This window comes from Trichechus manatus, unplaced genomic scaffold (assembly GCF_000243295.1).
Source record: "Trichechus manatus latirostris isolate Lorelei unplaced genomic scaffold, TriManLat1.0 scaffold00029, whole genome shotgun sequence".
NCBI classification, from domain to species: domain Eukaryota; kingdom Metazoa; phylum Chordata; class Mammalia; order Sirenia; family Trichechidae; genus Trichechus; species Trichechus manatus.
Window position 1 is genome coordinate 6,765,432 of NW_004443965.1, and position 24,928 is coordinate 6,790,359.

General features: G+C 40.1%; 1 protein-coding gene across 10 annotated transcripts in view; it reads right to left on the reverse strand.

Annotated features, from left to right (window-relative positions):
* Window positions 1-24,928, reverse strand: part of IQGAP2 (IQ motif containing GTPase activating protein 2) — a 333,035-nt gene that overhangs the window by 204,005 nt on the left and 104,102 nt on the right. The window contains exon 2 of one of the 10 annotated variants that reach the window (XM_023729496.1): window positions 18,835-18,977. The exons of the other annotated variants lie outside the window; for them this stretch is intronic. Coding sequence (XP_023585264.1) covers window positions 18,835-18,878 — 44 coding nt within the window. The 5' untranslated portion in view covers window positions 18,879-18,977. The remainder of the gene's footprint in view (window positions 1-18,834; window positions 18,978-24,928) is intronic. 10 annotated transcript variants of the gene reach the window in all.

Consider the following 24,928-nt stretch of genomic DNA (forward strand, 5'->3'; position numbering starts at 1 on the left):
AGAGACCATATGGCCCGCAAAGCAATCTCACCCTTTACCAAAAAAGTGTGCCAAACCCCTGTCACATACCCATTCAACCCTCTTATTCCCATTCACACTAAGCAAGCATTATGACTGATGCCTGCAAAAAAACAACCATTCTGCCAGCCTCTTATATATGTTTGAGTTATCATCGGTTGCTCTGAGTTGTTCTACATTAGTCCATTGATTACTGTTTATTCAAACAGACTTCCTGGGCTCGAGCTACTTCAACATACCCTTGACACTGTCCATGAAGCTGAGACATCCCTGACAAATACATAGCTCTAAGCTTGCATAAACACTCATAAATGTTAAAGAACAACATGCAATATCCCAGGAATTAATTCCCCACAGTTCCCACCAGTATAGAGCATTATGAATTTCACATTCAATCACACTTTAAAAGTAACCATTACTGTAGAAGCCATGGTGGCACAGTGGTTAAGTGCTTGGCTGCAAACTCAAAGGGCAGTGGTTTGAACCCACCAATGGCTCTCTAAGAGAAAAGATCTGTCTATCTGCTTCCGTAAATATTACAGCCTAGGAAACCCTATGGGGCAGTTCTACTGTGTCATATAGTTTTGCTACGAGCCAGAAATGACTTGACAGCACACAACAACAATAGTGCTTATACGTATTACGTGTATACTCTGAAGTTCTTATGTAAAAACTATTTGATTGATTTAGTTTGAAGATTATTTATAACATCCTTTATCATATGTAAATTATTGGCCAAATCAGCTGTAAGAAAAACCAAATAAACTAACCAGTCATACCTCTCTTTCAACCTGTGACCTCCCTGAACATCACTTAACAACTGAGCAATAGGTGAGCATCACTCAATGCCCTTCAAAACTGTCCTCTCCCTTGTACTTAGAGCTACGCATTCTCTCAAGCTCACTATTTGTCCGATCCACAAAACTTATCTAGTCACCACCCCAGGTATATCTTAGGCAATTCTGCTTGAAACGTTTTCTGATTTTTCTTCTGCTCCTATCTAAATTATCATCCCTTCACTTCTGAAGCAAGCCAAGTCTGGCCTCTAGAATGTCCCAAGTCTATAGAACAACCCTTCCATTTTTAAAAGCAAAGAGCTGCATATGAGAAAGACATGAAACTAATGAGGTAGAACTTGGCAACGTTTCTCTAGATCAAGAGAGTACACACTACGACTTCACAGCTGCTCAAATGCATCATACTGACCATCTGTGCTCCTAGAGCAACCTTCTAGAGACCTTGCTACAAGGGAAAGGATGCACGGATCAGCTGACACACGTTCCACTCATTCTTTGAGCTTGGTTATTATGAATCAGTTCCCTGAGCGTCCATCAATTCTGAATAAAGAGGGAAAAATGTAGTTTCTGGTTCTGCAAAACAGATGCACTTGATGCTAGTGACCCCATTAAGTATTTATCTCCTTCTATGAAATACTAACTCATGACACCATCTGCCTGCTTCCTCCAAGTATTTATCAAACACTTACTGTGTGCTGGTGCTGTGCTGGGAACTGTAATATATAAACTAAATAGGGCATAGTATCTTCTATTGAGTAACTTTAACGTGCTGGGGGAACAAGTCGTATGTGAAATAATAAAAGGCCAAAATAATAAAACCAAATACACCAAATGGCCAAAATGTGTGGGAGAGACAGTGAGAGAGTAATGCGGGAGTGCTGGTGAGGTTGTGTGGGCTGAGATAGTAATGGTTCCAGGAAGGAAGAAAAAAAAAACAGCTGAGTCTGCGAGGATAGAAAGAATTCCAGTGAGAGAAAATCCCACACGTGAAAGGACAGAAAAGAACAAGGAGTATCTGTCAATAAATAAACCACTTTAAGGAGACCAAAGATCCATGATGGTGAGTCAGAGAGAAAAATGACTAAGACAAAAGGACAATCAGGTGAGGTATAGGTGGCCAGAGAAGTTGAGACTTGACAGGGAATCAAAAGGAAGTCATATAAATTCTTAAACAAGAGGATGATGTCTTGAGAGTAGCATTTTGGGAATATACATTAGTCCTTCTGATTGGACAGTTTGAGTCAGTAGAAAGAAAACCAGGAGACAAGGAGGTTAGTTAACCAGTTAATATATGGTAAGGCATGGGCTTAAGTGCTCTGAAGGTTAGATTAATGGAAGAGAAGTGTAAAGGTGATTGTAAACAACCCAGACACAAGCTCTGGTGAATGCAGATAAGCCATTTCTTCCCTTCTGTCCAGAATGCTGACTACCTACATGAAGTCATCAAATTGGTCATTCACAATAAATAATTACAGTGATGGCCAATGCACAGGAACCTCCTAAAACCCAATGCCGTCAAGTCGATTCCGACTGATAGCGACCCTATAGGACAGAGTGGAACTGCCTCAGAGGGTTTCCAAGGAGCAGCTGGTGGATTCGAACTGCCTATCTTCCTTTCTAAACCTTCAGAGATAATATGACAATTAAAGACTTCACCCTTGGCGATTAAAGAAACTATTTTACGTTGAAAACTAGTAATCCACACATAGCATATTTTCTAATTCTCTATAAATAGGAACTCCCTGTTTTTCTAACTACACATAACAGTTTACTATATTTGTTCTTTATCTCCCGCTGCCATTCCTGCATTGAGAAATGTCAAAGAAATGCAGAGGGGAAGCGAGGGCGGCAAGGCTGAGTACTGTGTGTATGGTGTGTTCTCAGAAGTGCTGTGTTGATGGAGGCCCCCCGACCCCGCCCCGGCAGGGTTGGGGAAAAGCCTGCAGGTCCCCCAAGCAGCTCCTGATTCAAACAGCTCTTGGAAGACAGGAAGCGCCTGCGAGACTAGCTAGTGCACACCTTCTTGAAGCTGTTCAGACACTGTCTCCATCTGTTCCTCTTAACAGTTTCCTTCTGCTGATGTGAAGTTCTCCCATTTAAATGGCTTGAGTTACTGCCAGTTTGTTTTCATAAAGATCACTATCTTGGCCAGACACTGGGAAATAAGTGAGATGACAAATCTGGTTTTGATGAAAAGGAGACATTATATGGGGTGTTAGCCGTGACCCAAGGGACAGGGAAACCCTGATACTCCATTGCCTCACTGATTTCACACCCACACGAAGGGATGGGTCAAACACTAGGGCATCCTGCCTTTAAAAGCCATCAGAGAGGCAGGACAGCCTGCACAGCATCATGTACATCCAGCCGTCCTTGTGCCCTGGAGGAGAGCTTGCTTAAGAACATATTCACACAAAACCAGGGTATCCACTCTTCCAAGTTTCGCCTTAAGTCAAACAATAAAACTAGACCATAAATTAGGCGTCAAACCAAAATCCAACAGAGTAACCGGAAGTTTTGCAGGTGTAGGTGTGATCAGAGAAAGCAGTGGTCTTGCCCCTTCTAGAAGCAGCCAAGATATGCCCAAACCCTGTTGCTCTTAGGTGTCATCGAGTCATTTCCAACTCACAGCGACCCTACGTACAACAGAATGAAACACTGCTCGGTCCTGCGACACCCTCACAATCATTGCTGTGCTTGAACTCATTGCTGCAGCTACTGTGTCAATCCATCTCACTGCGGGTCTTCCTCTCTTTTGCTGACCCAAACCCTGCAGCCAATCAGTCATCAGGGGACCTGCTCCTTAAATGGAAAAACTCATGTCCAAAGGGGCTGGGTGGAAATACCAAATCTAGTTACTGTTAAAACCTTTCTGGAAAGTAAAAAGCTATTTCTTTGCAAGGAAAGGATTTGGATCAACAAGGCAAGGAGAAAATTTCCTAACAGATTGTTGTTGTTAGTTGCCACTGAGTTGATTCCGACTCATGTCAACCCCATGTGTGCAGAGTAGAATTGCTCCATAGGGTTTTCAAGGCTGTGACCTTTCTGAAGCATATTGCCAGGCCTGTCTTCCGAGGCACCTCTGAGTGGGTTTGAACTGCCAACCTTTCAGCTTACCTTTCACATATTTTATAATGCTTTCCCTCTTTGCCATATTATACCTATCCCCACCTCTTATCCCCTTTAAGGGTCAACAACCCTTAAGAAAATATAAAGGCCAGAGGAGTTTTCTGCTCTCGGTGTAATGTATATTTCTGGCTTTCCTGCCTAGTAGAAAGTCTGCCTTTGCCCTCCAACAAGTGCAGCAAGTATCATTTTATAACCATCGAAAGAAGGTCAGTCAGAGGAACGAACGTGCCCCAGTCACCATCTTTGCACAGAGTTAGGCTAGGCATAATATTTTTAAGTCTTCCAACAACTGTACAAAGTAGGTATCACCCACCCTTTTATAGATGAGGAAACAGACTTTGTGAGGTTAATTAACTAGCATAAGATCATACAGTTAGTAAACAGCCCAGTTAATATTCAAGCCAAGTTCCTCTAATCCAGGGGATCTTACTCTGAGATCCATGAGCTCTCTGTCTGTGGACTGGGATGGGAAAATAATAACATTTTTCTTGCCATTAGCATCTCTCTGAAATTTAGCATTTTCTTTCAATTATGAATACAGGCAACCAATCACAGTAGGCATTGGCTACACCTATGACTTTGTCACCAATAGAAATAAAATATTTTCATTTTGCTTTACAGTTGCAAATTTTGAAATACTGTTTATGCCCATCATTACTTAAATCTATAATAGTCATTAGACCCGCCGCTAAATCTTGTGGATTAATAAACATATACCACTATCTTACAATTTTTTTCTTAAATATTTAAAACACTTTGATTTTTAATAACTGTTTTTCAGTATAATTGGCTTCCTTTGTAGTTATATTTATTTTATTTTATGCATTTAAAAACATTATTTTGAGAGAAGTTCCATAGACGTTTCAGCCTGACAAAGGGGTTCCTGCATGCAATAAGTTTAAGAACTCCTGCTCTAACCCCAAAGCCTACCATCTCTTCCCATTTCCCCATCCAGCCTGCCTCACACTGTATTTTCCTACCTGGGTCTGTCCTTTCCCAGACCACCTTAAAATTATTCTCCACACAGAAGTTTAAAAAGCAATCACTGGAGACTCAACCACTAAATCAACTAATGCACTGTCTGCTCTTGAGTAGTACTTATATTTATGCATTTGCACGGCTCCAGATTTAAGGCCCAAATCAGCTTTAAGTATAATGGGGAAAAAAAAATGATCATTTTGCTGATGTGAAAAAGTCTATCAGAAACTCTAGAACTGCCTAACAATCATCTGCCAGCATGGAACAATTTCCATCAGCAAACAATGGCACAATTGGTTAAAACAAAAAAGGAGGATCATAAAACAACAGTAAACTAATCCAGAGAGGGCTGCTAAACTTCAGCCAGGATTCTCTGAGTATCAGGTAACTTCCCTCTCTTATGTTTGGAAATGCAGACACAGCTCTCCCCTAAATCCAGACTAAGAGCAGTCCTCTGGGAGAGTACTTAAACCTCACACCAGACCCACATGCATAATGTATAGGCGTGGGTTTCCTCAATGAAAATAAGCCAGAGGAAAAGACAGCTTCCTAGCTGAGGACACTGGCACAGGGCTTGCATTTGTGATAGGTTACAGTGCGATTGCAGGTATCACTGTTCTGATGGTATTACTATAAACATGGAGAAGATTAGTAGGAAGAGAAAACATGTTTCAGATTTTAAATTGTGAGTCTTACATTGCAGAGCTTTCCCTACATCCTTAATGAGGCCATTCGCCTTGACTTTCTTTTGAAATGAATCGTCCGTTCAATACACACAAGAATGTGAATACTCCGATTATAAGGTTAAAGAATTTCTTTAGTATAAAAATATTTCTTGGTTGATTCAACTGCACTGTGATATCATTTCTTCCTCTGGCTTGTTCAACTCGATGTTTTCTGATTCTTAACAAAGAAATTCTTTGTAGTTTCATGTTAAAAGCTAAGTGAGAAATCGTGGCCTCCACCATGCCCAGGCATACAGCTTGACCGATCAGCACGGCATTCGATTCAGTTTTTCCATCATCAGAGTTTTAGCTTGCCCGTCACTGGATCGGTATTAGCTGATGCGCAAACACAAGGCGCCTTTGGAGAACAGCAGCAACGGGAACCCTCCCAGGGTCTCTAGAGTTGTTATTAAAAGATTGTCAAATGGCTTTACCCATGCTAGACCAACTAGCCCTGCCTTAGTGAGTTTTGAAAAGCAATGTTGAGGACATACAACGTCGATAATAAAGTCACAGACACAGGAAGTCAGGTACAGGCTGGGAGTTAGGCTCTTAGCTACGGTATGGCGTTTTATTCAGCTTCAAAAGCTGTTTGATTTCCAGATTATCAAGACACTCACGTCAGAACGTCTGCCCCAGATGGTACTGCAAACGGCTAATGCGCTCGGCTGCTAAATAGAAAGGTTGGAGGTTCGCGTTCACCCAGAGGCACCTTGGAAGAAAGGCCTGGCAATCTGCTTCCAAAAAATCAACCACTGAACACCCATAGTTCTACTCTGACACACATGGGATTGCCATGAGTCAGGGTCAACTTGATGGCAACGGAATTTTTCTTTTTTTTTTTTAAAGAGATCAGACTGCATCTAGGTCTCTACCTGAATTTGAGATTTCTTAAATCCAGAGGTAAGAAGTAATAGGGCAAAGGGTACCTGGAAACCATCTAATCTTTTCTGCCTCAAAAAGCAGGTAAATAAAGTCCACAATGTGTATAAGGCCAGGTATATGTAAAACCACACAAATCAGAATGTAAGAAGTCTCTAAAATCACTAATATACCCCCAACCACCACCCTGGTTTCCTCCTAATCATCTCAACGCAACCCAATTAAACGACAGGCAATTATTAATCGGGAGCTCTTCACTACTTACTGGATGGAAATTTTTCTCTTCAAAGTACTTTAAAAAGTATGCTCCACAACAGACTGCTGATTATTCCCCCATTCTATTCAGAGCTAGATGATGAAAGCTGAGCTATTATTGCATAGCTGATTGGACAGAAAATGAATAGAAACTCCCTCCATGTATTATGCTTGCAATGAGCTACAGTTCCCATCTCTGATTCACTTGTGCCTGGTCTATCTAACAACTGCAGACAAAATTAAGTGTGTGCATTTTAGAAAGGTGTGCAAATCCCCTTCCAATAGAGGCAGCCAAACCTGCCAAGAGTTTGACATGGTGGGACTGCAAGTGAACAGAGCACAGAACACAGTTCAAATATTTCTTCCTTTGAAAACGAAGACTGAGAAGAAATTCATGTGTTTGCTAATTATTTTTCCTCTTTTTTTGCCACAGTGTATCATACAGTTCTCAAAAACGCTTTCCATTTATAATGGGGACAGTGGAAAGGAAAAAAAAAAGATATCATTTACTCACTTAGAAGCAAACAGAAACATAAAAATACAAAATCTCAAGTCCAGAAAGGAACTTAGAAGATTACCTATTCTAAAAACTCTTGTTTCCTGACCAAATCAAGACCCAAATAAATTAAATGACTTGTCCAAGGCCACTGACTTGAATTTCCAAGCACACAAAAACACAGATTTCCTTGGTTAATGATTGACTTTTCCATTCTATCACACTATCTATGCTCTGTCAAGGCACAGGAGGAAATCTTTCAGGGAATGGTAAGCATTTTAAAACAAATCACAAAGTCATACTCTAAATTCCTTTTACATATTAATGAATTCTTCTCCCTAAATCCAAGTTAAGTCTGCTTTCAACCCCCCAAAAATTCAGAATTTAGAGAAACTCTTTCTCTAAATGAAAGAAATAAATTCAAATATGCTACACTTCCTACAGGCAGCATACCTGAGACCCAATCTTAAGATAATAACAACAAGCTGTTAAAAAGTAATATGCTGTGAAATTTCTAAGGTATGTTCCATCCCAGTTTGACAAAAGGGGAGGGCAGAAAGCAATGTGACACAGCTTTTTGTCCTCTGTCCACATTAGCATTAGACGAGGCTCCCTAGCCGAGGAGTTCTCACTCCCACTGAATAACCCATGATGCCTGAGAACAAACCCATACCGTCACTTCTGAGAATGATTTCTTTGCAAACATGTAAGGTCTTAAAGAGACTCAGTTGGTTGTATTTCTTTTTAATTATCAATTCTTTTTAGTGATTGAAACAGATAAACTAGAAGAATGAATCTCAAAGTGTGGTCCCCAAACCAGCAGCTTCAGCAACTCCTAGGAACTTGTTAGAAATGTTAAGTTTTTCAGCCCCATCCCAGACCTACTCAATTAGAACATTGTGGGGTCCAACAGTCTGTGTTTTAACAAGACTTCCAGGTGACTCTGAAAGCAAGCTAAAGTTTGAGAACTGAACTAGAACATTCCAAAGTGCTACACTGACTTGTGTTGATGGACAGATAACCCTGGCACACAGACACACATGCTCTAGTCTCTAGTTCCTAATGCTTTCTCTACAGGGGCCCTGAAGTTTGTACAAAGCATCAGGCTTATCCAAGTTAGATCACTTTCTGGCAACTATCTATGGTAGACGCTGCCTAAAAATGAGTCATTTTCCAAAAGTAGGGAGGAGTTTTATGAAGACAGAATTTATGACTCAGTTTTCTATTGTTTAAGTGGACAGCTAGTTCTATCCATTACAAATTAGATTTTGCCTGCTTTTTGCCAAAGACAAAAACCATAACTTGAAATGGAGAGAAATAGGAAATAGTAATGTGCTTTGTTGCAGCTAATAATATGCTGACGATGGAATTGGTACACATGGTCACTAGCCTACCAAGGTGAACATTCTATTTTTAAGCACGTGAATTTGGCATTAAATAAGATGAAGATCTGGACAACTGATTAAGTTTCCTGGTGGTTCTACTGCAGTAAAAGAAACTTAAATTATACATATATTTCTTAAACATTTTTGCTAGGAATAAAAGTGAAAAATGCTTAAGTAACAGAACTAATCAATATGGCCTAAATAAATGAAAAAACATACCATGTTCATGGACTAAATGACTCAATGTAGTTAAGATGTCAATTCTCCTCAAATTGACCTATACACTTAACATGATCCCAATCAAAATTCCAGCAGGATTTTTTTTCAAGGTATAAAAAAATCAAACCTACAGCCATTGAGTAGATTCTGACTAACAGTGACTATATAATAGGACAGAGTAGAATTGCCCCATAGGGTTTCCAAGGAGCAGTGGTGGATTTGAATTGGCAAATTGCCAACCTTTCGGTTAGCAGCAGTAGCTCTTAACCACTGTGCCACCAGGTCTCCACTGAAAAGCCAATAATAAACTTTATATGAAAAGGCAAAGGAGCTTAAATAGCTAAAACAATTTTGGCGGAAAAAAATGAACAAAGTTAGGGGATTCAAACTACCCAATTTAAAGACTTACAATAAAGGTGCAGTACTCAAGACACAACTGTACTGGTGAAAGGACAGACATTGATCAATGGAACAGAACAGAGAATCCAGAAACAGAACCACACAAGTGTGGTCAACTGATTTTTGACAAATGTATAATGGCAAGTCACTGGAGAAATGGTAGTCTTTTCAACCAACGGTGTTGAAACAATCAGAAATCCATTTGCAAAACAATAAATCAACACCTATACGTTACATCTTACGCTAAAGTTAACCCAAAATGTATCACAGATTTAATGTAAAACATAAAACTACAAAATTCTTAGAAGAAAAACACAGGGAAATCTCTGTAACCTTGGGTTAGGCAAAGAGTTTTTAGACATGACACCAAAACGCAAACTATAAAAGAAAATAAATTCAATAAATTTGAATTCATCAAAATGAAAAACTTTTGCTCTGTGAAAGACGCTGTTAAGAAAATGAAAACACAAGCTTATATATTCCAAGAACGTATCTGCAAATCACATATGCAATAAAGCACTTGTATCCAGAGTATATAAAGTACTACAAAACTCATAATAAGAAATTTTAAAAATGGGCAAAAGATTTGAACACTTTACCAAATAAGCCTATGAAAAGATTGTCATTGTTGTTAGGTTCCTCTGAGTCACTTCCGACCCTTAGCAATCCTATGCACAACAGAACAAAACACTGCCCGGTCCTTCACCATCCTCAAAATTGTTGCTATGCTTCAGCCCATTGTTGTAGTCACTGTGTCAATCCATCTCATCAAAGGTCTTCCTCTTTTTCACTGACCCTCTACTTTACCAAGCATGATGTCCTTCTCTGGGAACTAATCCCTCCTGATAACATGTCCAAGGTATGTAAGATATAGTCTTGGCAACCTTGCTTCTAAGGGGCATTCTGATTGTACTTTTTCCAAGATAGATTTGTTTGTTCTTTTGGCAGTCCATGACATATTCAGTACTCTTTGCCAACACCACAATTCAAAGGCATCAATTCTTCTTCTGTCTTCCTTCGTCCAGCCTTTGCATGCATATGAGGGGAATGAAAACACCATGGCTTGGGTCAGGCGCACCTTAGTCCTCAAAGTGACATCTTTGCTTTTTAACACTTTTAAGAGGCCTTTTGCAGCAGATTTGTTCAATGTAATACGTCATTTGATTTCTTGATTCCTGCTTCCACGGGCACTGATAGTGTATCCAAGTAAAATGAAATCCTGGACAACTTCAATCTTTTCTCCATTTATCATGATGTTGCTTATCCAGTTGTGAGAATTTCTGTTTTCTTTATGTTGAGGTGTAATCCATACTGAAGGCTGTGGTCTTTGATCTTCATCAGTAAGTGCTTCCAGTCCTCTTCACTTTCAGCAAGCAAGCTTGTGTCATCTGCATAACACAGGTTGTTAATGAGTCTTCCTCCAATCCTGATGCTGTGTTCTTCTTCATATAGTCCAGCTTCTTGGATTATTTGCTCAGCATACAGATTGAATAAGTATGGTAAAAGAATATAACCCTGACACACACCTTTCGTGACTTTGAATGATGCCGTATCCCCTTGTTCTGTTCAAACGACTGCCTCTTGACTGTGCACAGGTTCCTCATGAGCACAATTAAGTGTTCTGGAACTCCCATTCTTCACAATGTTATCCATAATTTCTTATGATTCACACAGTTGAATGCCTTTGCATAGTCAATAAAACACATGTAAACATCTTTCCGGTGTTCTTTGCTTTCAGCCAAGATCCATCTGGCATCAGCAATGATATCCCTGGTTCCATGTCCTCCTGAACTCGATTTGAATTGTCCATGTGCTGCTGCCACTGCTTTTGAATGATCTTCAGCAAAATTTTACTTGTGTGTGATATTAATGATATTGTTTGATAATTTCCTCATTCGGTTGGATCACCTTTCTTTGGAATAGGCATAAATATGCATCTCTTCCAGTAGATTGGCCAGGTAGCTGTCTTCCAAATTTCTTGGCATAGATGAGAGGGCACTTCCAGCGCTGCATCCATTTGTTGAAACATCTCAATTGGTATTCGGTTAATTCCTGAGGACAAGTTTTTTGTCAACGCCTTCAGTGCAGCTTGGACTTCTTCCTTTGACACCATTAGTTCTTGATCATATGCTACCTCCTGAAATGGCTGAATGTCTACCAATTCTTTTGGTACAGTAACTCTGTGTATACTTTCCATCTTCTTTTGATGATTCCTGTGACATTCAATTTTTTGCCCATAGAATCCTGCAATATTGTAATTAGAGGCTTGAATTTTTTCTTCAGTTCTTTCAACTTGAGAAATGACAAGCATGTTCTTCTCTTTTGGTTTTCTAACTCCAGGTCTTCACACATTTCACTATAATACTTTGTCTTCTCGAGCCACCCTTTGAAATCTTGTGTTCAGCTCACTTTAGCTACTCTACATCTGAAATGTATTTTGGTCTTTTCTTTCTTGTCTTTTTAATGACCATTTGCTTTCTTCATGTATGATGTCCTTGATATCATTCCACAACTCATCTGGTCTTCGGTCATTAATGTTCAATGCATCAAATCTATTCTTGAGATGGTCTCTAAATTTAGGTGGGATATACTCAAGGTCGTACTTTGACTCTTATGTACTTGTTCTAATTTCCTTCAGCTTCAGCTTCAACTTGCATATGAGTAATTGATGGTGTCTTCTGTAGTCGGCCCCTAGCGTTGTTCTGACTGATGATATTGAGATGGAGTCAATTTGATTCCTGTGTATTTCATCTGGTGACGTCCTCGTGTATAGTCACATTTATGTTGTTGAAAAAGGGTATTTGCAATGAATAAGTCAAAAGTCTTGCAAAATTCTATCATGTGATCTCCAGTGTTGTTTCTATCACCAAAGCCCTATTTTCCAGCTATGAATCCTTCTTCTTTGTTTCCAACTTTCGTATTCTAATCACCAGTAAATATCAATGCATCTTGACTGCATGTTTGATCAATTTCACACTGCAGAAGTTGGTAAAAATCTTCAGTTTCTTCACCTTTGGCATTAGTGGTTGGTGTGTAAATTTAAATAATAGTTGTAGTAACTGGTCTTCCATGTAGGCATATAGATATCATCCTATCACTGACAGCGTTGTATTTCAGGACAGATCTTTAAAAATTCTTTTTGATGATGAATGCGACACCATTACTCTTCAATTTGTCATTCTCGGCACAGTAGACCATATGATTGTCTGATTCAAAACAGCCAATATCAGTCCATTTCAGCTCACTAATGCCTAGGATATCAATGTTTATGCCTTACATTTCATTTTTGATGATTTCCAATTTTCCTAAATTCATACTTTGTACATTCCATGTTCCGATTATTAATGGATGTTTGCAGCTGTTTCTCCTCATTTTGAGTTGTGCCACATCAGCAAATGATTTACTCCATCCATCTCATTAAGGTCATCTCAACTTTGAAGAGGCAGCTCTTCTCCAGTTGTATTTTGAGTGTTTTCCAACCTGAGGGGCTCATCTTCTGGCACTATTATCAGCATTCTGCTGCTATTCCCAAGTTTTTCATTGGTCAGTTTTTTTAGAAGTAGAATGCCAAGTTCTTCTTCCTAGTCTGTCTTAGTCTAGAGGCTCTGCTGAAACCTGTCTACCATAGGTGACCCTGCTGGTATTTGAAATACCGGTGGCACAGCTGCCAGCATCATTGCAACACACAAGCTTCAACAGTACGACAAACTGACAGAAGAGTGGTGGTACACAAATATAGTCATGTGTTATGAACTATGTACCTAAAAAGTGAATTTTAACATATGTAAATTTATAAATGGACCTATCACCGTCAATTTTTAAAATACAATGTTTATTTTGGTTTGGTTTTGGGGTTTTTTGGACATTGAAACAAAATTTCAAGGTAAGAAAACAACTCTTCTTTGCAAAGGAACCAGACAATTAAAAGTGACTCCATAATTGTCTTCTCTATAGAGCAGTATCTATAGTAAATCCATTTGTAAATGTTCAAAGATGTAATTCAACAATGTCAAACTGTCACTTAACATTTTCTGTAGCTGTTTTCTGTTCTATATTAACCACTAAGAATGCTTTGGACCACTTTCCATCCACATATTCCTCTCCCACCTTTTCTACAAAATTCATTATTATTTCAGGTATTTCTAGCCAATTAATACCTCTATTATACTGGAGCACTAAGAACTATTTGTTAATTCAACTATAATCAAATACTGACCTGAAAAAATATTCCCCATCAGTTATTGTTGGGACAGAATATCATGAATTGACTTTTGTTACAACTTTATGATTTTTACAAGTCAAACAAATATAAAAGCTTAAAAATACGTAGCATTTGAAATCCTAATAGGATGCTTATTTCTCCTCAAAACAATAAAACATATTAAAGCCACCTAACATTTTAGTAGCTTTTTTGGCAATCGTATTGCATTATTGATTTATATTGAGTTTACTATAGTCAACTAAAATCTTAAATCTTAACCCACTTCCCACACACTATTACTAAACTAAGGAGCCCTGGTGATGCAATGGTCAAGTGCTCAGTTGCAAACTGAAAAGTTGGTAGCTTGAAACCACCAGCAGTTCCGTGGGAGAAAAGGCCTGGCAATCTGCTTCAGCAAAATTACAGCCTAGGAAACCTTATGGGGCAGTTCTACTCAGTCCTATAGGGTAGATGTGAGTCAGAATCAACACGATGGCACACAACAACAACATTACTAAACTATATCTCCTTTAAAAAAAGGCTACCCCCTTGTTCCTCAAAGAGGACATTTAGATCTCCAAATCCCCTTCTGTTCCCACTTTCTTGCTGATATCTCTCTTGACCTTTATTTTTAAAGAAACAAAAGAAAACAAAAACAGGACTCTATTTTTCCAAAAGCACAGCACATTCAGTATTTGGAGTGCAGCCATTTAACATCTGGACATCTCTCAAGCTGAAATTCAACTTGGTGAAATGTGCTTTGCTTAAATAATTTTGAAAGCAAATGAGAAACAATTTTGTTCCTATAGATTCATGCTGCTTTATCTCCTTCTCATTTCTGTCCTCAAGTCATATTCTTTAAAGTCAGCTATTTTTCCTTAAGCTGAACTCTTAATGTCAGAGGCAATAACTGAGCTACAAAATAATTCTATTCTACCCCCTAACAAACTTTTACTTGGGATAATGAAAAAGACCTATGAGATATATGAAATTTATTTTTACTTAGTTGAAAATCTTCTACTAGAATTAAGTCATAAAAGGTTTAAAAAAAACTTTAGAAGAAAAAGTATTTAACAAAATAATCACAAGACTCCTCAATCCTCAAAGAATGTAAAATAATTATCCGAGCAACAGCATTATTATCCTTTTTTTTATGCAGTTAGATCTGTGTGTGTGTGTGTGGTGAAAATATACACACTAAAACTTACACCAATTCAACAATTTGTCCATGTACAATTCAGTGACATTAATTACATTCTGTAGGTTGTACAACATTTATCACTATCCTTTTCCAAATTATTCCACCACTATCAACATAAATTCAATGCCCCCTAAACAAAAACTCCCCCTTATACCTTCCCCCACACCCTTGGTAACCTTGCTTACATTAGTGTCTACGTTGTTGTTCGTAGATGCCACTGAGTCTGTTCCGACTCATAGTGACCCTATGTACAAAAGAACAAAACACTGCCAAGTCCTCGACATCCTCACAATCGTTGTTATCCTTGAGTCCATTGTTGCAGCCACTGTATCAGTCCATCTCATTGAGGGTCTTCCTCTTTTTCACTGACTCTCTACTTTACTAAGTGTCATGGATTGAATTATGTCCCCCAAAAAATGTGTGTATCAATTTGGCTGGGCCATGATTTCTGGTATTGTGTGATTGTCCACCATTTTGTCATCTGATGTGATTTTCCTTTGTGTGGTAAATCCTGCCTCTATGATGTTAATGAGAGGGGATGGGCAGCAGTTGTATTAGTGAGGCAGGACTGAATCTATAAGATTGGATTGTGTCTTGAGGCAATCTCTTTTGAGATATAAAGGAGAGAAGGGAGCAGAGAGACATGGGGACCTCATACCACCAAGAAAGTAGTGCTGGGAGCAAAGCATGGAGAAGCTCCTAGTCTGAGGAAAGACTGATGAGAAGGCTGACAGAGAGAGAGAAAGGCTTCCCCTGGAGCTGATGCCCTGAATTTGGACTTTTAGCCTACTTTACTGTGAGGAAATAAACTTCTCTCTGTTAAAGCCATCCACTTGTGGTATTTCTGTTATAGCAGCACTAGATGACTAAGACACCAAGCATGATGTCCTTGTCCAGGGACTGGTCCCTCCTGATAACATGTCCAAAGTACCTGAGATGAAGTCTTGCCATCCTTGCCTCTAAGGAGCATTCTGGCTGTATTTCTTCCAAGACAGATTTGTTGGTTCTTCTGGCAGTCCATGATATATTCAATATTCTTCAGTTTCTACATATTCTATATATATTCTATATATTTGCTTATTTCATATGTGAGATCTTACAGTATTTGTTGTTTTGTGACTAACCTATTTTGCTAGTATAATGTTTTCTAGGTTTATCCACGTTGTAGCATGCATCAGGACTTAATTTCTCTTTATGGCTATGTAATATTGTATTCATTCATCTGCTGATGGAAATTTAGGTTGTTTCCACCTTTTGGCTATTGTGAAAAGTGTTACAATGAACATCGGTATACAGGTTTCTGTTTGTGTTCATGCTTTCACTTCTTCTAGGTATATACTTAGGGTTAGAATTGTTCAGTTATATGGTAGTTCTATGTTCAGTGTTTTAAGGAACTTCCAAACTGTTCTCCATAGTGGCTGCACCATTTTATATTCCCACCAGCAATGGATGAGGGTTCCAAGCCAACAGTATCATTTAAATATCATTTTCAATCTTCTAATAACAAAGATATTCAAAGACACCTGTTTTTATGCAATAAGAATTTCTTTTGGAAGGGCATAATGGTGGAGAGCACTTTAATTGGTTCAAAGGTATTGGCAAAAACTTCTTAATATGAATCTATTAATTCAAGACATACTGGAACAATCAAAGTAGTCGCTACTAATCCCAAATAAATAATCAAATACCATCAAATTGCAGCACTCTAGTGTCAGAAGCACCTCAGCTATTGTATTGTGTATTACACTGACTGTCATATGGGCAATGGGCTTCTCTTCAATTTCACCTCCAGCATAGTTACAGTGAATTCAGCTGAATACATTCTTTGAAAGTTTACTGTATTCACAACACCACAGGTGACTCAAACAAAAAGGTGGGGAAAAACAGTCTTTACCATCCAATAACTTATAGTCCCATTGGGTGGGGAGGGAGAGGCAAGTACAACACATGTTTAATGTCAACAAAAGGTTATAAACAATGTGCCATGATACAGATCATTTCTGATTCAAGAAGCAGTTGCTTCTAACGAGACTTCATGAGGCCAGGCCACCTGATGCAGGTGAGGGAGAAAAGACGTGGTAGAGGGGCACAATGGTTTGTGACCAGGGAAGTGAAACAATTAGGGCCATGTTTCAGGAAGATTAATCTAATGGTAGAATGCAGGACGGGCTAGAGGTGTAGACAGACCAAATGTAAGCAGTTAGCATGATGGCAGCTGGAAAATAACAGAGAAAATAAACATGGAAAAGCTCATCTACAGAGCTAGCAGGTGTGAGGTGAAAGACAGTAGAATTTTAAATGTGACTGAAGTTTTAGGTCCTGGGGTCAGTAATTTTTAAAACAAAAGACATCCTGATATTGGAGGGAAGGGTCTAAGACTTACTTTTTTGTTTTTTTAAGGTGGCCAACTGGCCCAGTCTATGAGTGGGAATCGACCTGACGGCAACGGGCCCATTAGCTTCCACTACCTCTTTTGCTGTGTCGAATCCATGCTTCTGTGGCTTATTTGAAAGATGGAAAGTTACTGAACTTCAGTGTTTTATAAAAGTCTAGGAATTTTAAACATACACACAAAACAATCTAATTGTTTTAATATGCTAGATTTTATCACTGTCTCAGATCATCATTAAGAGTGATGCTTTGGTGGCAGACAGATCTGGTTCAAGTTCAGAGCTTTCATCCTGCTCTGACCTTGAACAAGCTAACCTCTGAACTTCAGGGGAGTTTAAAATATATTTTGGGAACAATACCATTTTCCTCAAAGGAGTGCTATAAGGATTAACTGAGATAATATGCGTAATAAAATAGTTAACATAGTGTCTGGTACAGAAGAAATAATAGGTAACTATTGTTTCATGATCTCTGTAAGTTTCCTACCAACAAAGAAGCATTAAAATTAATGCTCATTAAAAATAATGAGAGTTCAAAGGTGTTATGGATTGAATCATGTCCTCCAAAAATGTAAGTTGGAATCCTTGCTCCTATACCTGTGGATATAATCAGTTTGGGAATAGGGTTCTGTTATGTTAATAAGATCATATCAGTGTAGGATGTGTCCTAAACCTAATCACTTCTGAGTGCTATAAACAGCACCTAGACACAGAGATGGGCAAGTACAAATGGAGGAAGACACATGCTATCTGATGACTACGGAGGCAGATGAATCTACAAGCCCAGAATTTGAACTTCCAGCCTCCTAAACTGTGAGAGAATAAATTTCTATTCATTAAGGCCACCCACTTGTGGTATTTCTGTTACAGCAGCACTAGGCCTAAGACAAAAATTAACATTAAAAAAAACTCATATACATAGTAAATAGTTACTAGAGGCAAAGCCTGCAAAAGTTGAGAAAATCATTTTTTTTTTCCTAAATGATTATGCCTTGACAGATTCTTATAAGTCTAAAAATCTGTGACCATCCACACCCTCAGGTGCAGCTAGGCAACATTTGAGAAGGACTCCTGTCTCACTGTTCTTCTAATTAGCTTTTTCCCTGGCTGATTCAATAGATATCGCATCTCAGAGTTCAGTTTCTTTGGAGACTGACACTAGTAAACCCAAGTAATCTCTTAAAGGTCACCAATAAAGAAAGCAATTAAAGGTTTCGATTTCATGGAATCCAACATTCAGCTACTAAAGCAGAAAGGTTAGCATGTGGAGGAGGGGAACATATGAGGTCTCCGAATTGCCTAGAGGTTTTAACATTTTCCATCTGATTATATATACAAAGTGTTAGTTCCACGCTTTCAACCTGTCATGCAATCTTTGTTTTTGGATATCCCAGCAACAAAGTATCTTGAGATAGGATTCTGTCTTCAAATAGTTTGTGTTTGCAACTCTGATAGACAATGAGAATAACAATTAGAAGAATCCACCTCCTAAACCCCTATAGATTACTTGAAAGGTAGTAGGTTCTTGACCTAAGGATTTCTATAAGGGTCTATATGTCAATCATCTCTGTACACTGATTTAAGGAAGACACTTCTGTATTGAAGTTATCAACACTGAATTGGAAAACTTATCAATGATTTCACTCAACATCCAATCAGGTAAGGAAACATAAGAAACTAACAATTTAAACCTATTCAACCCAAAAAAGGAACTCTCTAAATGCTGCTTCCCACAATTTTAAGATAAAAAAATTGTTACCAGTTCTTGGGAAACGTTTGATGTGAAGGATGCTTATTATTCATTCTGCATTCAGTGTCTACCGTGGGCGAAGCACCAAGAATACATTTATCATGTACTGTGCTATGGATTAGCCCATCTCTGCCTTCAAGGTACTCCCAAATCTAGACATAAAGACAGTCAGGTAAAGATAAGGAATTTCAACACACAGCAAGTATTATAATAGAGGTAGTCTATAAGGTACAATTGTGCCTTGCTTTTCTCAACATTATAATCATAAACATTTTCCAGCTCACACAATCTTTATAACCATAATTTGTAATGTCTGTCTAACACCCCATTGACTGGCTAGATTACATATGGTGAACATTTGTGTCATTTCCAGTTTTCTACTATACTAGGTGATCTTATGATATGCATGTAACATTAACTGTACTTGAGACTGTTTTCTCAGGCGGGATTGAAAGATTTTTTTCCCCAGTTGCTGTCGAGTCTACTCCAACTCATGGTGACCCCATGAACTCCAATCTTTGGGTTAGCAGCCAAGCATGTTAACCATTTGCACTACACTGCCAAACTGTTTTCCAAAAGGGTTCCCCAGTGTACACTGTCCCCAACAGTGTACATGCTGCAAGTGGGGCAGGATACCCAGAGCAGAGGGTGAACGTGGGGAGTCATGGGCTTTGTGTTTGTGCTTTGCAGTTAAAAGAAAAAAAAAAAAAAAAAGGTGTCTCTAGTTTTATGTCATTGTGTTAACATGAGCACGTTGAAAGCTTTTTAGTTTAACTTTTCTGTGAACTGGCTGTTCCTATTTCCTTGTCCATGTAACTACCGGGTTCTTAGTATTTTTTCCTATGGATTTGTGTATGTGTGGGCTGATTTCATTTCTAGTACTGGGTTTTCAGTTTTGAGTGGGGCTCTGAAAACCACCCTCCGTATCAGTGCATCATGAAGGCTCCTCTTTCTTCAGTCGGTACCCGGTTTCCATCCTGGTACAAAGTGTCGTCAAGGGTGTCCCTACCCTGTGTGCATGTCATTCTTCCTTTATTCCTTTCCAGGTCTCTTTGGGTCTTTCTCTGATTCCTCAAAAAATCAGAGTCACACCCAAGATTTATTCTGATAATATCTTACATGTGTAATCTAATCTGATTTTTTCTCCATTTTATTCCCCATCTCTCTTTACCTCTTCTCTAAGATTGTTCTTCCCCAATTACAGTTAAAACCCTTCCTGTAAAAATGAAGGGTCTAGGGGGACCTCATACACCAAGAAAGCAGTGCCGGGAGCAGAGCGCGTCCTTTGGACCAGGGTCCCCGCGCAGAGAAGCTCCTAGTCGGGGGGAACACTGAAGAGAAGAAGGCCAACGGAGAGAAAAAGCCTTCCCCTAGAGCTGATGGCCTGAATTTGGACTTTTAGCCTACTTTGACTGTGAGGAAATAAACTTCTCTTCGTTAAAACCATCCACTTGTGGTATTTCTATTATGGCAGCACTAGATGACTAAGACAGAATTTGGTACCGGGAGTGGGGTGCTGCTCTAACAGATACCTAAAATGTGGAAGTGGTTTTAAAACTGTGAATGGATAGACGTGAGGCAGTGACAAGAGGACCAGCAGCAGCAGAGAACCTACAGCAGCAGAGAAGCAGCAGCAGCAGAGAACCAACAGCAGCAGAACCAGGAGACCTGTGAAAAATGGCGCTGGAGCCGACCCACGGAGCGAGAGAGCTGGATGCCTGTGCACAGGAGGCTTCCTGGCAGAGTGGGGTGCCTCCGGGCACTTACCGGTGGAGCTACTGAGCTTTGGAACACTTGCCCCAGCAGGGCAGTTGCGGGTGTGAGGCCCCAGGGCCGAGAGGCCATAGGAAGCAGAAGCTGAAGAGACAAGGGACACAAGAAGCCTAGCTGCTTCAGTCTCACAAGGTATGGACATGACCTCAGGGGTTTCAAAGGGTGGAGCCATGGCCTCTGGTGTTTCTAAGGGTGGAGTTGCAGAGGGAGCAGAATTGCTGTCCCAGTGGGCCTGGAAGGCGGAGCTGAAGCCCAGGGCCAGGGGCCTCCATTCAAAATCCAGAGACTGTGGCCAATACCTAGAGTCTGGAGGGCAGGGCCATCGTGTAAATTGTCTCACAGAACAGAGGATTATTTTCAAAGCCCTGAGGACTAATGTAATGTGTTCTGCTAATTTGCTTGGTGCCTGTTATGCCTTCTTTCCCTGCAATTTCTCCCATTTGTAATGGAAATGTCTAGCTTGTGCCTGTTCTGCCTTTGTACCTTTGGAAGCAAATAACTTGTATTCTAGATTTCACAGATGAAGAGGAATTTTTGGATTTTGGACTTGGAGTTAAGACTTTTGCTATGATATGATGGGGTGAATATGTTTTCCATGTTGCAAGGATGTGATTTTTTGGGGGTCAAAGGGTGGAATGTCATGGTTTGAATTATGTCCCCCAAAAAATGTGTGTATCAGTTTGGCTGGGCCATGATTCCTGGTACTGTGTGATTTTCCCATATGTTGTAAATCCTGCCGCTATGATGTTAATGAGGGAGGATGGGTGGCAGTTCTGTTAGTAAGGCAGGACCTGATCTGCAAGACTGGATTGTGTCCTGAGGCAATCTCTTGAGATATAAAAGACAGAAGTGAGCAGTGAGACAGGGGGATCTCATACCATCAAGAAAGCAGTGCCGGGAGCAGAGCGCGTCCTTTGGACAGGGGTCTCTGCGCAGAGAAGCTCCTAGTCCAGGGGAACACCAAACAGAAGGCCGACAGAGAGAAAAAGGCTTCCCTGGAGCTGAGAGCCTGAATTTGGACTTCTAGCCTACTTTCACTGTGAGGAAATAACCTTCTCTTCGTTAAAACCAAAAAAAAAAAGGAGGGTCTATCTCGGCCCCATCCTTTCCACAGGCAAACCTTATCCCCACTTATGATGATGCTTATCAGTGACAACGGATAGAGGTCAGTTCTCATTCTGCATCTGGCCTTCTCAAACAATGGTCTCTAAACATTATTGATCACATACCCCTACCAGTCAAAACATTCTGAGCACGTGCGCATTTATTTACAAATTACATGCATGTTCTCTGGCCCCAGACTGCCTGGATCAGCTGCAGGACCTTGCACGAGTTACTGACCCTCCCTCTTTCTGTTTCCATATATGCAAAATGGGTACAATAGTACTTACTTCATAAAGTTTTTGTGAAGATTAATTAATATATGTAAAGAGCTTAGAACAGTGCCTGGCACACAGGAAGTACAATGTGTTTGCTATTGCTACTGTATACTAATATTGTTTATATCATAAAACAAAAACGAGAAATTTTAAGAGGCGATAAATAAAAACAGGCGTTCTAATATTCTCTTTCCACTTTCTACTACGCAGACTGTTGCTCTTCACCATTATAGAGTTTAGCTGTCTTAACTGTTAAATAGACTGGGTAGATTTGTGCCTGGTGGTCAATATTGGTTCCATTAACTTCAAGTTTGAGATAAATACGTGCCACTGCATTCTGGGAAAAGACATTAACATTTATCAACTGCCCACTAAGTGCTAGAAGCTTTCAAATCTGGGGAACAAAAAGTTACTGGCAGTTAACTAGATGTGCTTAATGGGGGGTGGAGATGAAAGTGAGAGAGTGATAGAAAGAGGAAATGATCTAGTCTTTCCTCCTGCCCCCTGCCCACCCACTAGGTCTCTTGGGCTACTTTCTGTGCAATGTCTGACCCCAAAATGGATTGAGACCTCAGAGGTGTCCAGGAGCTTGAAAACCTGCAGTGCATTGGTAGGTCACAGAAAACTACAGGTACTTCCTGACTTCAAACTAGTTCATCTACCCATTCCTGTCTGCTTGATCACAGTGTAAACAAATTGCAAGGCAGCAAATGTGTCTATTCTTAAACTCACCAGCCTAGCACAGTGCCTGGCACACAGGAAGTGCTCAACAGATGTTTTCAATACCAAGGCTCCACACAGTCTTACAGTCAAGACCACATTACGTAAGTAATGATGATTCCTCCAAAAGCGTGGGATCACTGAGCAGAGGGGCACTGGTGGGCAAACGTTTACAAAGGAAAGGAATAAAGCTGAGTGCCCAGCACAGTGCCTGGAACATAGGAGGTGCTCAATAAATACTTCCTGAATGAATGAATACAGTCTAAAAAGATAAGAACTAAAATGGTAGAGAGGATAATGGCCGAGAAGACTCCTCACTGCACTTCACTCTCAGTGTAGCCTCGGCAACTTCCTTAAGCAATTTGAGTACTGCTTTGAGGATTAAATGAGATGATGAATTTAAATTGCCTAGTATAGTGCCTGGCATTCATTCATTTATACATTCATTCATTCATTCACTTGATAAATATTTATCAAATGCTTAACTTGTGCTAGGAGTCCCTGGGTGGTGCAAATGGTTAACATACTTGGCTGCTAACCAAAAGGCTAGAGGTTCAAGTCCACCCAGAAGCACCTGGAAAGAAAGGTCTGGAGATTTACTTTGAAAAATCAACCTTTGAACCTTTGAAAACCCTACGGAGCACAGTTCTGCTCTGACACACATGGGTTGCCATTAGTTGGAGTCGACTCTACGGCAACTTTTTTTTTAAACTTGTACTAGCTCTGCTCTAGGCACGAAGCATAGTCTGTGAACATGGGCTTAGAATCTATTCTGAGGGAGCCAGGTCCTGAGAAAGCTTCTACCACGGAAACTGACCTTGTCTGAGCATCAAGGAAAGGCCTCTTCGAGGACGTGGCCCTTAATATGAAATCAGAAGGATAGTGGGCAGTAGCTGGCAGAGGGCAGTTCAGGAAGGGGGGCTTGTACAAGGGTTCTAAGGTGGGAAGGGGTCACCCAGGGAAAGAAAGAGGACTGGCGCAGCTGGCCGGAAAGTGAGGGGCGAGGGTATGGCTGGAGATGAGGCTGGTGAGGGAGACCAGGAGCAGACCATGCTGGGCCTTTAGAGGCATGCTAAGGATAGAGAGTTAAGAGTGAGAACTGATTAAATTTGGTCACTAGTTGAACATAGAGGGTGGGGGAGAGGGGTCAGTGTTACCTCCTGATCTCCTGGCTTTGTGGAGTTGAGAGGATGATGGTGCTTCACATAAAGAGGACGCAGAGTAGATCAACTCTGTTATTTTCAAGTTGGGGAGGTGAGGGGAGAACTATTTTTGGGTGGTACAAAATCATAAGTTTAGATTTAAACACTCTAAGCTTGAAATATAAGGAGCCCTGATGGTATGACAGTTAAGCACTTGACTGCTAATTGAAAGGGCAGCTCGAATCCACCCAGCTGCTCTGAAGGAGAAGAGACCTGGAGATCTGCTCCCATAAAGATTACAGCCTAGAAAATCCTATCAGGGCAATTCTACTGACACACTGGATCACTATGAGTTGAAATCGACTCGATGACACCTAACAAGAAGAAGTCTGAAATGGTTCACAGAAGCGGAGAATGCTGAATTGGTAATTATATACACAGATCTGAGGTTCATATACACGGTCTAGGCTGGACGTAAACATTTGCAAATCATCAGAAAATCTCACCTACGCCCCTCTATACCATAAAGAGAAAGGGTAGAGTGAGTAGAGAAGCAGGCCTAGGACTGAGCCTTGAGGAACCTCAACATTTAAAGGTTGATTACAGAGTCACACACAAATGGCGGGAGGGCAGCAGTAGAACAGAAGTAATAATAAAAATTAGGAGGGCAAAAAGGATCTTGCATGAACAGTAACATGGACAATGGAGATACGGTTTACTAGTCCCCTTACCCTCACTCACTTTGAAGGCACTCAGCTGAGTTGTATCCAAAGATTTTGCCTGCTCCCCTATCACGAGCATAAGAGTTGTCAAATAGGAGTCAGCGGGAGAAGGCTGATTAATGAAAGGCAGGGTGGAGAGTACTGGGTGGGAGAAATGAGCTCACAGGCCAAATGCCTGAATAGCATCCTTATTCTGTTTTGGTGAGGCAAGCTCCTCTTTGTCAGCAAGCAATGCCCAAAAGTCAAGGCCACTGCCAAAGTCAGTGCTAGCTTTGATCACTCAGGGAATCCACAGTTTAGCAGGGGACTGGAAATAAGAACCCAACAATTGGGTCAAGTCCTGTGGAACCTGAGATTCTAGGCAGAT